Source organism: Parus major, chromosome 10 (assembly GCF_001522545.3).
Source record: "Parus major isolate Abel chromosome 10, Parus_major1.1, whole genome shotgun sequence".
NCBI classification, from domain to species: domain Eukaryota; kingdom Metazoa; phylum Chordata; class Aves; order Passeriformes; family Paridae; genus Parus; species Parus major.
The window spans coordinates 7,264,166-7,281,157 of record NC_031779.1 but is presented as its reverse complement, the minus strand read 5'-3'; the positions used below and the strand labels follow the sequence as shown (position 1 = coordinate 7,281,157).

The window sequence follows — 16,992 nt, the reverse complement described above, 5'->3', positions numbered from 1 at the left end:
TTTTTCTAAGGAAAACTTTTATTTCAACTGTGCAATCAATCAGTATTTAGACAGCAGTTTCATAAACATTTGGCATTAAAACTTCTATTATTTTTTGGCATGACCTTGGGGTAGTATATAAACAACCCTGGAGGGGAAAAATGAACCAACACACTAGGTAACATTTACTAGAATGCTAGAAAAAGAAAAACAAATCCACATTATTAAACAAAATAGTTTTTAAAAGACATTAAAAAGTTACATTCAAATCAGGGCAAACATTAGCTTCCCTCATGCAATGGAATTCATGGAGCTGATCCCCTGAGACAAATATAAAATTCATACAATTCAGCTCCATCCTCCATTAGCCAGTCAGCCATTGCTGCCCTTGGAAGAAAATGGCACACGGAGTGAAAGGATCCAGACCACCACAATGTCAGATACACACACCTGGCTCCTACACTGGCAGTTCATTCACAACTTTAAAAAAAAAAAAAAAAAAAAAAGCCAAACAATCAAAAAGCAACATTTATATAAATCAGTTTTTCATATACAGTCAGTCTTCACTGAAAACACACCAGGCAGATGCAATGTGAATATATGCAACCATGAAAAGCTGAAAACTTTTTTTGAAGGAGCCCAATGGAACCAGAGGACCCAACACAGCAAAACCTTAAGCATGTTTTGATATCCCTTTTGAGTCACTCAGGAGTAGGCTCAGCATAAGTCTAGAGGAATTTCAAAGAAATAAACATACATTTGAGCCAAACTGTATTTGTGTTCTTTTCTCTATTAATAGAAAGTGATTTGGGTTTGGACTTGTATTGCAGAAGTGTGGGTTTTGAAACACATGTTCCAAAACAGTACATAGAGTTATTTTAGAAAGGTGCTCAGTATTTCCTGCAGACAGGAATCCCTTTGCTCTAGAGATTGCCTGCCATTGGCAGAGCTGCAGCTGCAGCAACTGGCAAGTGTATAACAATTGTCCAAGCTAAGAACTACTACTTCAGCAATTAGCAAGTGTAATCCTGCTCTCTATTTTATGAGAATAATGTCAGTAAATTGATTTCTGTGAAATACCACCAGTATTATACCTGAGCAGCTCTTTCTGGTTGCCATGAATGGGATTTTTGGCTAAACATGGAGTGCCCTGCAAAACCTACAATGTTCCCCATGTTAGGAGATGGACTTTTCCCTGCAAGAACTTCATTAAATGGACAAAAATTCATAAAATGAACAAAAGCTCAGAGTTTGCTCAGAGTAGCATTTTACTGAGTACCAGCAGTAACTATGCTTGTGTACACCCAGGCTGCAGCAAATGAGAAGTCATTCAAGTTGACTTGATTTGCAATGAAAAAGAGGTAAACTGACTTGAAATATTCCATGTTTACTACAGGCTAATACTGGATTCATGGAGAGGACCCCTGATGACTTACCTTACAAAAATCCATTTGCCAGTAGGAGTTTTAACCATCTAAGACTTCTGTCCTTTTAAAATAACAGTACTGTCCAGATTTAAAAAACAAACAAAAGCTTATTTTGTTTGTCCAGACTATGCAAACTGAAATACAAATTAATTCTCCCATTGGCTTAAAAAGAAACAGGATGAGGACCCTGATTTGAACAAGGCAAACAAGATGAAGCTCATACCTAAAGCATGGGATTAAACCCAGAGAGGGAATGAAGTATAAGAATAATTAAAAACTGGCAAAGCAACCTGTTGATACTCTTTTCTGTTAAAAATATCATCAGTTATCCAAAAAAATGGGGAGCTAATATAGGAAATTACTGAAAGTGGTATGCAGATTTTTCAGGCTTCTCTTACAATAGCAGAGCTATTAAAAAGTAACCAAGTGATGTGCCCTGTCCTGCACAGCACACACATTCCCAGTCCTGGATAACTGCTGAAAGATGACAGTGCTTTGTATTTGTTAAATATAAGGAAAGCACACAAGTGTAGCTGTGGGCACACTGAGCATTTAGTTTTGGCTCCAGGCCTTGCTGTGGCACTGAAGGGCAGATCCTCTCTCTTACACCATCACCACAGTGAGCCAGTTTTGAGGTTTCCTCTGTAAGTTTTGATGCTTTTCAAGTCACATCAGCGGTAACATTTTTGCTTACTTTTAAAACACAAGGGTTGCACATACACTCATTACACCAGCCATGGCCCCTTAGTTCTTACTACATTTAAACAAAATCAATTCACATAGTGTAACACTAAATTTCACATTTATGTTCATCTTCCAGAACATATTTAGTAAAATTCATAATTAAGAAATTATATATTTTTCTCCAGGACCCAGTTTCTACAGACGTAACCTAGAAGAACAACCTGGAAAACCTGAAACCAGTCTGCCTGCTGTGTTCTGCCAGTTCTTTCTAGGCAAATGGAATGAACAAAGTGAAAAACTCATTCCCTTAGACAGCCACAGATATAAACTTTGAAAAAAATTATCATTTGTAAGATCATATTTATAATTACACGCATTGGCTTCAAGGATTCAAGGAAAGCATTTAAACTTTTAAATTTTGCACTGTTACAATTATGAAGGATTGATTCTGCTATTAAATTCAATAGAGACATGATCAATTTCTACAATTTTTCTGGATATTCTTTTGCTTTTCTTGCTGGCATTTTCAATCGTAAGACAAATTTTCTCTCACAAAATCTTGTGATATATTAGTACTAGGCCATGAATTTTTGAGGAGAGCATTTTTTTTCTGTAGAAATCATGACTGTGCCAAAGGGAAGCACATGAATGTAGACTGGGTTCTGGAGAAGTGTTTTATATTTGGTTAACATAAAAATAAAGAAAAAGAATAATTAATGCCTAACTAAGCTTGCCTATATGCTGAGGTAACCTTAAATATCTTTGGTTTTCTTTATTTGCTGATAAGAAGTACCTTGATAAAACATTAAGTGATGAATCCAATTTTGGATGCACTGCTCTCTAAATACGCTGAGTATTTTCAAATCTTTGGCTGCTGAACTTCAAGCATCTATATAAGATTGGCAGATTTTATATGAAGTCTGTTTCTCTCAGACTACCCATAGGTTAAACTACAGAATAGGTCTTTGGAAAGAAGAGTTTAGGATTATTGTATTTACCTGTAACAAGGATCATCAAATGATACCCCACTGCCAGTACTTACAGCAAACAAGTCTTTGGAGAAGCAGTTACCATCTGCATATCAGCTCTTTCTGAATGCAACTAACACAACAGGCTACTCTGAAAGATGAAGTGTGAAACTTCATGCTACAGTTACACTTTCTTACTCTAGTTTTGATTAATTCACACTTTACCTAACTAAAAACAGTACTCTGCTGTACACTACACATTCTGCCTGACAAGACCAAAAATAAATCTTTGGTGAAAAGGTTTTCTTTTTCTTCAGCAAGTAGATAAAAAACTGTTAAAAAATATTTTTCTTAATACTGTACTGTTCATCAACTACATGCTGGAGAAAAAAATTACACTTGGAATTCTTTGGAGATATCTGCTGGCATTATAACTTTCTTTAAAGGCTCTTGTAACAACAAGGTAGTTAAAATTGTTGAAGCATACAACTCACCTATGCAATTGGCTATTACAATCAAGAAGCCCTATCGGTTTTTGTTAGTAACTACTTATACAATAAAATGTATTCAGCTCTTCAAACCTTAGCTTTTTAACTAGTTCAATAAATTTTGGACAATATGTGGCTTCCTTCTCTTCCACAGAAAAGTCTTTGGTACAAGATCATTCTTCAAGCATTTGAATCAACACTGTTAGGGAGAGGTGAATGTGTACTGTGTGCTCCAGGACTGGCAACAGTTCAAGGGAAAGAGCTCCAGGAACCAGAGCCCCACTCCTCAGCACAATCCAACCACCAGAGTGGGGCTTACCCACAACTTCTGACTGAAGAGCAACACAAGTCAGCCTGGCACACCTGGAGGTGACATCTTGGCCCCACTAAAGTCAGTGGGAGTTCTGACAGACTTAAATACAGCCAGGGGTTCCTATGGTTGATTTCTCACAACATTATATTTTAAATTTTTTTTTTAAGTAAAAACATATGCCTAATTTTCTTTTTTTTCTCTTTTTCTTTCTTTCTTTCTTTTTTTAAAGTAGAACAGGGAAAGAGGAGGAGTGAGAAGAGGACTGGATATAGATACAGGCAAGTTTATAACATTGGATGATTCCAGCCTCCTCCCTGTCTCTCGCTCTCTCCTATTAAAACACAAAATGATACCCTGTCAGTTTGCTCCACGTTTCCGTGAGGCAGCTTAAAAGTAACAAACTGTTCCCTGAGTACAGGAAAAAACAACAACAACAAAATCCAAAAAAACACTAGAATAATTTTTAAAGGAGGTAGTATAAAACAGGAATTGCATGGGTTTGAGGCGGTAGCACTACTCACCTCTTTCAACAGACTCTTCAACTAAAGCTCTGGCTTTTTTATTTCTCATGGTAGCCTAATCAGAGTTTTAGATTGGCATATAGGTAAAGTCATTCCCTGAGCTAAAATTCCTGGCTAATAGCACACTAGGTGAAGGCAAGGAGGAGGTTTTCATCCTAACACCAGTTCTGAGACATACTACAATGTTTATCAGCACTCAAAGATGGGTAAAAATGAACTTTAAACTCATGTTACAGTTTACTTAAAACATCTAAGAAGGATTTAAGGCATCTTTCTGTACTCCAAAGGAACTTCATGAATACTAAAAAGGAATAAGGCAAATCAGTAATTTCATAATATATAATGCAAGGCACCACTGCTAAGAAGTACTGTGATACTGGAATACTCAGCACTGTTATCTATTCCATAACTCTCAGGCAAGGCCAAGCTGTTTGAAAATGTTGAGTACTCCTTGATTTTGCTATGATTTTTAACCTTAACTGTGAATACAGGGGCAATATTGGTCACACTGTGGGGAATCCAGCATGTCCCAGAGCCCCAGGGATACAGCATATTTCCTGCCAGCAGCTGCTGGCACCGGTTTCTGAGGAAAGGCACTGTCCTAGGCTTACTGAGGGTCTAAGAAATCAAGAGGTACAAAAGATTTCATGTGGCTGTATAGATGGAAGTTCCAGTTCTCCCAGTTTTTAACATACTCTATGCCAACCACATGAAATCATAACGTTTTATACTCTGAGGTTTCCTTCTTTTTAAAGACAGAGCTTCAGCTAAACAATCTTGTCCACCAACCTATACAACTCCCTGATCACTGAGTACATCCACATGCACACACACACTCACACACTCTCTACACACAACTTGGGGGGCAAACGAAAACAAAAAACCCCAAAATAAAACAACACTACTAGGAAGTATCATCAGTTCCATAGCTGAGACCAACTAGAACACAAATGAGGTAAAGCAGTCGCCATTCAGAGTTCACCTCTCGGCAAACTGAGGTAGATAGTCAGCAAAAGGGCCAATAGCCTTCCCTTTGCTCCAGTGACATATTTTTAACTTCAGTCAGAAATCTTCACTCCTTTCACATTTTTTGACCGCTGAACATTCAAAATGAGCGAGCTTTAAAAAAACAAACCAAAATATAGGAAAAATACCCCCCAACATTCAACAGAACTATGGATCACCTGCTAGGTTAGTCAGGCTTTCCACAATGAACCTTTGGCTCGCTGTTCATTGTCCTTCGAACAGACCCAGTGAAGGTGTCCGGGGTGCCCGGGCTCAGTTGGGCAGGGCAGGGAGGATCTGCAGCGGGCCGGGGACAGCCCCGAGCAGCAGCGGGCTCTCGGCACAGCCGCTCGCAGCCGGGCTCCCGGAGCTCGAGTCGCTGCCGGCCGGAGCGGAGCCGCCCGGAGCGGAGGAGAGGTGAATCTCATCGTTGGACTCGTGAGAAAACCTCCCGGAGTCGCCGGTCTCGTGGCTCCCTTCGCTGTTGGCCGAATGCTCCGTGTCGGCCGCGCCGCCGAAGGGCACCTGGAAGTCCGAGCGCTGGCCGGGGGAGCCGCCGGGGTGGAGCAGCGCGCCGGGGCCGGGCTGGTACAGACACACCGCCTGCACGAACCTCCTCTGTGGCTGCAGAAAAACACAGGGAAAAGAGCCTCAGAAAAGCTGAGCCATCAGCTGAATTTTTACCGCATTTCCTGTCTCCTATTCCACCAGAATGCTTCTCTCAGGGCTTTCCTGGAGGAGTTTAAAAATAATCCATCTCAGGTCTTGCTCACACTTTTCCACAGCAGATGAAATAATCCTTCTAGATAAGCATGGCTAATAAAAAAATATTTCACTCGGGAGACATGAAGAGTATTTTAAAAGCACACTTGATAGAGCTCCCTCCCATCCCCTCGTGCATATTCTTTAAGCATTACTCCTTGGGTGATAGCAAATATTTTTCATATAGAGGCATCAGAAATACACAGCCGCTTGTAGAAATATTTTTCAATTCGATTTTACAACATGGATATCAAGACTTTCTAATTCTTAAACGCACAAGAGCACAGTACAAGTTAAAATGCAATAAAGAATGGTTCTGTGCTCCATAGGTGTGAATTTGCATAGTAATGTTCCAGATTTGATTTAACACTTCAGTTTTAAACTGCTCTTTTTCTCAGTCAAATGGCAAATATGTCCAGACCAACAATTTCAGAAGGCAGACAGTTCTATTCAGGTTCTCAATTTTCTCAACTTTTTTTTTCTTTTCTTTTATACTTTGGATATACCATCTAGTTTCCCTCATTTGTTTCTCTTTAGCCAACAAAACTCTCAGCTGCCAGGGTAGGAAAGGATTCTTTCTGTTTTAATATTATTTTTATTTGTATTTATATTTATACAGTCTCTACAGAAGTAGTTCATGCATTGCAAGGTACACAGAAATCTTTCTGCTCACAGATCCAAAGACAAGTAAGCCATCAGTTAACAGCAGAGTTACAGTGTCTGCCAACTGTAAAGAGTCACAGTGTCCTGATAACAACATCTGTCAGAAAATAGAATTTCTGTAAGACTTTACTATGGTGAGATAGAACACCATCAAACTTACACAACTGCAACTACCCAATTAATACCATGACCACTAAATGTTTTTTCCATAAACAGAGAAGTAAGTATTTTCCTCTGCAAAGAGGGTATTACAGTAAAGATTGTGCATCTCTGCCCATTAGAGCAATTACCTCCTCAGCCTTTGTCTTCTTAGCATCTTGGAAGAATAGCCACCTTTTCTTGCCATTAGTCTTTGTGACAGGCCCATAGCTGTTAATAATCAGATCAGATCCTCCCTACAACAGAGGAAGACGAAGACATTTATTTTAATAAAGTAAATTTCTAAGATACTTGAAAATATTCTTCTATTCCTATCTGTTGGTTCCATACTGAAAATGAAGACAAATGAAGCCTCAGTAGTGAGTGACATTTTTGTGGTCTGGCACCTATCTGCTCAAGACAAGTCAAGAACAGACCCAGTAAATGTGGCAAGCTTTCTGTCCAGACCCAAAGCTGCAATAGTGCAGGCACACAGCAAAATATTCCAGCTACTGCTCTTGCACTTAGAATGTGGCCATTCATAGGCAGTGTCTGTGCCTCTGCTGGGTCCATTTCCATTTCTTGGCTCTCACACATATCCTCAGGGAGCAGCTGCACTCAAGTTTGCAGTGTGAACAGAACAAGCCTGAACTCAGTATGCCTGCATGTGAAAGAAAGGCCACTGTGGTGTTGTCACACTGGACTTCTGGACTGAAGGTTCTGCACATCCCCTGGTACATCCTGTCATCCAGGCTAATTAATAATTTGACTGAGTATGAGTTTATAAACTGCAACATCGTCTTACCAGTAAGTATACAGAAAAATAGTACTTTTCTTAACACCTGCTTAGTGCCATGGTTGACTAGACTGTGCACAGGCACTGACTGAGCTAGGTGCTGACAAGGAGCCTCACTTATCTCCTGGGAGAGATGCGCCTCAGCAGAGGCCACCGAGCAGCCTCGAGTCTGTGGGGCCTTTATCCTTTGATGCTGTGCCAGGGCCAAACTGCAATCTGCAAAGTACAGTCAAAGACAAGTGTACTCAACCAGATCTCCAGCTGAACTTTCAGATAAGTCTTGAAAATCTGAGCCTGGATTGCCAACTTTGTGCTTGTCCTGTTAATAAAACAGCCTCCTGGAGGTTTGTAGGAAATATATTTTACTTTTGATAAGGACTCTGATGTTACAGCAACAAATTCTTAAGGAAGATTTCTGACCTGGGAGTTAGTAAAACTCACAGTACCTTAGCATCAATGAAGCTGTTTCCCACTATCATTGGCAATAAGGATTCTTCATTCTCTGCAATTCCTTCAATATTCTTCTCCACGTCATTAGGACTGGCTAATGAGATGCTGGTACGTGACAGCTGGTCAGTGCTTTGCTGCACAGGCTTAGGAGCAGATGCTTTCCTACACAATGTTAAGAAGGAACAAAATTGACCCACAGGAATACAATACCAAAAAAAAAATAAAAATAAAGGATAAACTTCAAAGCTATTATTAATCAAGTCATCCTGGTATATTCTTGGCATTTACATTTTGTTATGTGATACTCCTAACTCACATGGAATTTAAATGTTATTGCTTGTGATAAAAATAACATCTGCTTCCAGTTAATCATACACAGTAGGCTACAAGCTTATGTGCAGGCAGGAATTGTCATGATTAGTAATATTACTTGGAGGAAGTAACCACTAATGACATTAAGACCTTTCTACCATACTACACAGAGACCATCTCCCAGTCCATGTTTTTTCCTGCATATAAGCTAAAAAGCCCCTGTTACTCAAAATCATTTTCAGAGATTTTTTAATTTATTTTTTCAAGTGACTTAAATTTATTCTGACCCCAAAAGATTCGCTGAGTCACTGGGCCAGTTTATACCCTCTAGAAGCTGATGACAGACACAGATGGTGGTTTGCACCACTGTAGAGAAACTGCATCATGGATCTGCTTTAAAATCTGCATCACGGAACTCCTTTATGACAGAGTTCCTCTTGTCCAGCAGCAGCCAGGGGGTTAAAGCCTTGCAAGGCAGGCGTGGGAAGGCTGGAGGGTTCAGCAGGAGGAGCAGATGATGAACAGCAGCACGCTTATCTGACCCAAAATTGGGGTTCAGCTGGAAACATGCCTCATACTGAGTTGTCAAAGCACCAGCACTGACTCACTCTGTGGGTTCTTCCTCCTTTTCCTTGGAGAAGGGGCTCCAGTAGAGTAGGAAGAGCCAACAAAGTGCTTTGTTTCCAACACTGGTAGAAGCAGGTGAAGAGACAGAGTACTTCAGAGAACTTGGCACTCTTGGAGGAGAAGGCACATCCAAGAGTGAGGACATTGGAAAAGAGCTCAGTCTTCGAGAACAAAAACATACCTGGCTTTACTGCGATAAATTAAGATCAGGATGCAGATAAGGATGCAGGTCAAGGCTATGCAAACCCCAACAACAATGCCAGTCATTGATTTCTGGTCCAGATGGTAATAGTCAGAATAAGCTGTATCAAAAAGGAACATAGAAAGACCCAGTAAATAAGAAGAGTTAACCCCTGCTCCCTGTCAGGAAATTAATAGGGTTACAGTTACAACCACAGAGACAAATGCTTCCTTCTAATGAGATTTCCAGGCCTTCTCTGTCATACATTTTTAAACTTTTGAAAATAAAACTTATAGACCAGAGGAGTGTCTGGTCAGTGCAGTCCTGGGAGGGGAGGAAGAGGACAGACCCAGTGCTATTTGTATCTCAAGCCAGATAAAGGACTTAAAGGAAATGAAGACTGGCTGCAAAGTTACTGATGTAAAATTCAAACCAGTTATGTATTCTCATTTGATAGGCAAACTTTCCATTTCTGAGCAAGAAAATTTAAGTTGAACTGAGATAAAAATTCCAAAATGGTTTCATTTAGAAGAAGAAAATGCTACATTGTTAGGCCTGCCTCACATAAAACAGAATGGTTTACCCAGAAAGTGGCTACAGCTAAAACAACCAGGGATCTTTTCTCCCCAGTACTTGTGACAGAGTAATCCAAACATTGCTACTGACTAGTGGGATCTCCAGAATCCAAGCGTTTCGGTCTCTGGTTAGACTCCGATGTCTCCTTTGGCAGGACAGCAAATTCCACTGCATTTGAGAAGGGTCCTTCTCCCACTTCATTGGAAGCTGCTATTTTAACCAAGTAGATGTTTCCTGCTACAAGGTTTTCCAGCAAAGCCATGGTCATTGCTCCTATGAAAAGATACAACAAACCGTTCCAGTTTGACAAAACTTTGAGAAAAGACTCAGATTTAGACATTGAGACCTTTCCTTTTTTCCCAATAGCACCTCTAAATCTTGCTTGAGGATTGTGATTATTTTGAGACATTTTACCCTGCATACACAAGCTAGAGAATGAACACTGGGCTTGCCTTCTCATACCTTGTTTCTTCTCCATTCTATTTTAACATAGGACACTGTGAAGGGCCAGAATAATTCCAAACCAAGATTCAAGTATTGGCTGTGACACAGAGCACACCAACCCTAAACCTGGCAGAGCTGCATTTCAGTGTGACAGCCTTTATGTTGTGATCACATCTGCGAGGAGATGCACCCAGCGTTAACCAGACTCAGGCAGAGAAACCAGAACATTAAACCTCGCTCATGTAGAACATGTGTGCCTCTCCTCCACCTACTGTACCATGAATGTGAATGAAAATTGACAGTACAAAAGAATCCAGGTTCACTTGATCAAATTTCAGGCCTAGTTAAATGAACAGGACAGCTCTGCAAGAGTACCTCATACCATGATTTTATAATAAAATTAAACCCTATTTAGACCTGTGTAGGCTTCCTTGATTACTCTGCATCTAAGCTGTGCTACTAAGAATATTACAGAAAACGTCTTTTTCATATGCTAGGGATTCATTTCCTAAAGTCCCTGAAGGCAGGAAAAAAGATTAAGAACATAAATAGGATTCACTAGCATTGTCCTTAGACAGGCAAAACTCCTATCAAAGTCAATGAGAGCTTTGCCTGCTCAGGGACTGCAAATACTGCTTAGAATTCCAAATCATTTCTAAAATGCCTGTGATTCTTGCAACCATAGAAATATGCTGCTTTTATTTCCCTAACAGTGGCACTAAATTAAAATTAAATTTACTTACAGCTCTAAAAATTAAATAAATTAAAATAAATAAATAAAAATTAAATTTAGTTGCAGCCCTAAATCTATCTCTTAATTTTCACATATTCCATTTAGTTTCTCAGACTTACATCAAAATTTTAACTTTTTAAATCAGTTTGAGAAGTCAAAATTTATAGTATCATGGGAATCCATAAAATATAAGGTTATTTTGTTGACTGAAAAGATTATACATTTGGCAAAAAGGAAGCTACTTCAAAAGCTATTTCAGTTCTTCCATAAAAAAAGAAAACAACCAAAACCATTAGCTGAAAGCATTTGAAGTAAAATGTGAGGTATCTGTAACCAAAGGAGCTGTAATATTTAGCACCAGCAAGGGTGAAAGGTCACATTTCAATATCACAGGCTCCTTGCCACAAGCTCCTCTCCAATCTGCTGCATTGCTAAAGCAAGGGAGCACTTGGGGGTGATTTACTGCACACCAAGTGTGCAAGGGCTGTAACTTCTGATCCACTTGAAGAGAACTAGGGAAGAAGGAGGAGGTGGCTGCAAGACAACTCACATCATGAATCAGCACCAAAATGCAGTTATATTTTCTGGTTTTGCCAGGCCTAAGCTCAGTCAAATTAGGGGGTGGACTGGGAGAAAATTTCCTCCAGAAACTGAAGCCCATACTTTTATAGGTTGCAGGGCTGGTTTGTGGTTGTTTGGTTTGGTGGTTTTTTTAATTTTTTTTTTTTTTTTTTATTTGAGGGGATTTCTCTGGAGGTATGAGAATGGAATGGAGTTGAGATTTCACAAATCTTTTGCAGAGCAAGTTTGGCATCGAGGAAAACAATGTTATTTATTTCATAGGGTTAACTGCTCTAATCAGAATAAATGCATTAAAGAACACAAACCCTGCTTCTATCTCAAATTAACTATGAAAGCACTGTCACAGGACTGGTATTTGCCCAATTTTATCTCTACATACTAATTTCCTTTCACAGACTTTTCCATCTATACTTTAACTAAGACCATGACAGATTGTCCTAGTGTGTCAAGATGCCTGAATTCCACGCCATGCCTCAAACCCTAATATATCTGTCAAAATGCAAAATTTGTGGCTCTAGCATCGATAGGCACAGTAATACACTGAGATTTATAGCTCTCCATTTGCTCATTCCCTCCAACACTTTCAGTATGGGAACACATGAAAATGTTTACTGTTATTGCCATCCTGTCATCTGAAATCTCTGGTGAAATACTATCAGAGATGCTGTTCAGTTTCACAGGCATGACTGAGCTGAATGATGTATCTGAAAGCAATTCAGCCACTTTGCTGCATGCAGCAAATACAGTGTATCATCAACAGAATGACAAGATTTAGTCTTCAAACACAAGCTCTCTGTGAATTTAAATCTGATGGCTCTTTCATTCAGTAAAAACAAACAGTAAATTTGTTCTTAAACAATATCACTGTTTTCCAACAATGCAGTTGGACAACTTTATTTAAATTACTGTTTCAGTGAAAAATTTTAATAGTGAAAACCCATGGGCTCAATCTTCCCCTGTAGTTAGACCTGATCGATATTTCAGAGATAAGTTATTTTTCACAAATTTAGCTTAATAGTAATTTTCCTGTTCACAGGAACAACTCTTCACAACTGTCCACTCTCTTTGAGGCCAGCCTGACAAAACACCATTGTGCTGCAGCAAAGTGGCACTGCCACCTTTCAGAGAGGTTGTTGGTCCTTTGTCCTCTCTTCAGGAGCAGCACGAAGAACAACAGCTCTGAACTAGAACAGATCACTTTCCATGATGGTGAAATGAAATCTCCTCTGGGAGAGCATTCTCATTAAGTTTTTAGAATTCTCCACAGAAAATTTATAGCCTCACTCTCTGCTGACAACTAAGCTTCCAGCCAGGTAACAAAACAGAACAACAAAACAGTAACTCTTCCAGGGCAATCCTCTTAAATAGGCTACTCAAGCACATGACTTTACTCTGTAACACTGAGCTTTCCTCTCTTGTTTAAGACATTATTAGAACATTATCTGTTCTCAACTACCTCTGTCTATTTTGACTATCAATGGAACAATAAATGCCTTTTATTTTTTTCTGGCTACAGCAGAAATCTGTTCTTGATTCAGCTCTTCAAATCCCAGTATTATTCAGAAAAGTGCCTACAAAAATTTATACTATCTCTACATTTAATCACAGAGATGTGACTGCAGTTCATGTCAGCATACCCAAGGTACTGTGAGATTAGCTGGGGCTCAGCAATAGAATAGAGCCAGAGTTAAATTGAATTTGCAGAGTGATTGACTGGGAGTAGGAGAAAGTTCATTAAGCAAACTGAGCTAACTGGATTGACAGTGATCGACAGAAATGTATAAACCCACACAGCCACATTTAAACATTCATTTCTGGAGAGCAAGGCATCTCAGAGACTTGAGATTTGAAAGAGTGCATTTACAAAATGAAACTGTCACAATCATGGCTGCAACAGAACTAAGATGGATGTAATTGGATTTACAAGACATTTTGGTTTACAAGCACACACTGAGCTCCAAAGCAGCACAGAGAGCCCCCTCTCCCATCACTTTCTGAATATGAACTTGTTTTTTCATACATCCTCCCATGGCAATAATTCTAAACTAATTGGAACTTTCATGTGAACATTTATATGGATTTATTTCATAATTCATTGTTGTAGTGTAGTCCAAGGTTGCTGAAAATAACAAAACATCTTATAAGTAGCATCACTGTTTGTCCAGTTCATAGGTTCATGATTTTAGTTTACCTTCTCTGTGCAACACTTGCCATTCCCCAGCAATCCAAGACTTCCTGGATGCATAGAGGATGGTGTACCGTGTAACAACTGTTTCAGGACCATCAGGTGGCTTCCAGGAAACCAGAGCAGTATTATCCTCTATCAAAGTCACCTTCACTCCTACTGGAGGGCCAGATGGTGCTGTGAGAACAGTAACACAATGCTATTAGGCTAACCCAATTTACATGCAATTAAATTGCTCAGAAAGGAACTGATGTGCAGACCTAATGGCCACTGCTACATCCCAGAAACCACACTGAAACAAACACATACTGCTCCTCAGAGACACTCCCCTGTTAACTCTCAGCTGGACAATAGCTTAGACTCTGTAAAAGCAAGTTTCCTATTTTTCCCTCAACTCCAGAAAGGAACAGTTACTGACAACCCCCCACTTCATTATCCTGTGAACAAGTACCTCCCAAACATTGCTTTGGTGAGAACATGAAACTGCAGGTGTGGATTTTCCCCTATCAAGCTGACAGTAAATCAAACCAGCATCTAAGCCAGTAGATGTGTAATATTCTTAGTTTCCAAAACTTCTGGGGCTTAAAATATGTTTTCATAAATGCCTATGAATCAGCCATGCCTCTTCAATACATAAATACATATTTTAAAGTTTTTATTCAAGTTATTTCTACTCAGTGGCTGCTACTAGTGAAAGCATCACACTTTATACAAAAATCAATGCTGATTTAGGGTGGATTTTGAAAAAGAATTTCACAGTTCCAAAACAGGGATTTGCCTGCTAGCATTTTTCTATCTCTCACCAAGAAGAGCACTATCTGTGTCTCAGAGGAAAGGATTTCCCTCTCTTACACACAGCTTAAAATTAATAAGCACTTTTTCAGGCCATTTGGTTTACAGAACACTCTTTTTAGAACCACAGGATCCCTCTCCTGGTTCCTTACCTTCGGGGAGGGTAGTGTGGTACACTACAGGACTCCAAGGACTGGAGAGCTGGTCCACATGCAATCGAACTGCAAATTCATACATGGTTTTTGGCTCAAGACCTTGGACTAACATGTGAGTCTCTGACCTGGACAGATGAAGGAATAAAATACATTAAGCAGCAGCAGTTGACTTGAAGATCCCCAAATCAGATGTCTCAGTCACATGAGTAGATTTCCACTCTCTGTTCAACGCAGGACAAACCAGTCCAAGTCCAGACACACGGCACATCTGCGCTGCCTACCTGGAAATGTAATTCTACCATCCCTGGAGCTCTCAGGAGCATTTTATGTCTGCTGTCAATTGATGTGAACTCAAGTTTTTATAAATGTTGTTTGAACAGCTGATGCACAAACAATATTATTGGCTGGATCACCAGCAGTTATCCCAAACTCAGCTCTTTCCACACTTGTCCATAGGACACTGTGCTTCAAGCTGGAGTAACAAACTGCAACCAGCATCACAGCTGACAAGGCACCTGGCATTGGCTCTTGGATCTGCTTCCCAGTTCCCACACAGAGGCTACATGGGCAACATCCCCTTCCACTTATGGCCTCCACACCTCATGTTTAGGGGATGAACATGAATGCTCCTTACTCATCTGGTAGCAATATTTAGTAATTTATAAGTGCAGAATTGATTCTATTAATTATAATACTGCAGTTTACAATTTGATCATTAAGTCAATTGCAGACATTTCACTTTACTTTGATTCTGGGGCAGAGGGAAATCTTTCATATACGCCAGGGTTAATACTGGATGATAATACCCCACTCAAGATTAAATCTCAATTTAAAATGGTCTTACTCTACAGATATTGCTTTATTAAATCTCATTTAGTGTTTTCATCTTCTGTACTGCAGGGGCAGTAACCAGTACTTGCAATAGCCTCATCCTATCACAAAAAGCAGCACTCATTGCTATGCTCCACATTGCAACTAAGAACTTTACATGGTGATTATACTGTATCTAATCGTTAAGCCGGGAGTTATACAGCAGCAGATGTGTTCTTGGAACAGAAAACCACGAATATAAGGATGGAAACTATTTATCCTTCAAGACAGCATTTTTCTTATTTAGAGGCTTGAGTAAACTGAAGTTTTGAGGGAGCTGCACACATGGATTCCCTCACCAGCCCCACAACCCCCAGCATGGAGCCAAGTGCTCTGCTCCCACACCAGCTGGGCAGAGGCTGAGCAGCAGCCCAGGGCAGGCCCCCTTCCCTGTAAAGCCATTCTGTGCCTCACACATCGATTCTCTGCAAAGCAAGCAATCCTACTTGGCTTTCCCCTGGCAGGGTGCCACACACTTAGGAATGTGGCATTCCCACAATGAAATCCCCAACCCCTCAAAAATTCTCATTTTCAGTCCTAAAATCACACACTGGACTCAGTCCCATCTTTGACCATGCTACCTGTAAAATAGGTATTGCTTTTTGTATAGTTGAAAAAGAGCTTAAAATTAAAATCAACTGAGACAGCTAAAATGACATTACAAAAATCAAGAGCTCACTTGATGATCCAGCACAAGGATCACTGGCAGAGAATGAAGATGTTCTATGAATGTATCTTAAGAAACCTAAAAAACTTTTAGGAGCCAATGGGCAAAACACAGTCCTCTGAGGGAAATAACAATTGTTGCTAGTAAAAGAAAATTAAAAGAGAGCAGGAAGAGTGGAAACTGAGTGGGAAGGATCTGGAACTGGCAATCCAAGATCCCCCAGCAGCGCTGCACTCACGTTTGGAGGTAGAGCACCAGGGAAGCGTTCTGCAGCCCCACGGGGTTGCAGCGCACTGTGTAGTTGATGAGCTGAGCAGAGGTGAAGGCAGGCTTTCCCCAGTGAAGGTAGATGGAGGATGAGGTGTTAGCCTTGGCATAGAGGTGGTGAGGAGGTGGTGGGGGTGGCACCATGCGATCTCGGACAGCTGTTTAAAACAAAACAGGAGCAGGAATTATTTACTGCATTGTATACAGATACCAGTTATATGAAAAGGTCTGAGCCCACAGTTTAGATACAAATCTGCCCTAAGCCAGCACTAGCTGGTGTTCACACCCAGGAAACTGGTTAAACTATTAGTGATCCCTCCTAGCCCAACACATGTTCCATATTATTTCTGCAATCCCACTTGTTTATTCAAAAATAAAGTCAAAACTATCAGAAAAGACAAGAAAAA

General features: G+C 40.0%; 1 protein-coding gene across 1 annotated transcript in view; it reads right to left on the bottom strand.

The window, feature by feature from the left end:
- PRTG (protogenin) overlaps positions 1-16,992 on the bottom strand; it is an 80,250-nt gene continuing 63,258 nt past the window's right edge. The window contains exons 13-20 of the mRNA XM_033517045.1: positions 16,557-16,743; positions 14,779-14,906; positions 13,841-14,011; positions 9,981-10,163; positions 9,315-9,435; positions 8,191-8,356; positions 7,101-7,205; positions 1-6,009 (exon numbers count right to left, since the gene is read on the bottom strand). Of these exons, the coding sequence (XP_033372936.1) occupies positions 5,659-6,009; positions 7,101-7,205; positions 8,191-8,356; positions 9,315-9,435; positions 9,981-10,163; positions 13,841-14,011; positions 14,779-14,906; positions 16,557-16,743 (1,412 nt within the window). The 3' untranslated portion in view covers positions 1-5,658. The remainder of the gene's footprint in view (positions 6,010-7,100; positions 7,206-8,190; positions 8,357-9,314; positions 9,436-9,980; positions 10,164-13,840; positions 14,012-14,778; positions 14,907-16,556; positions 16,744-16,992) is intronic.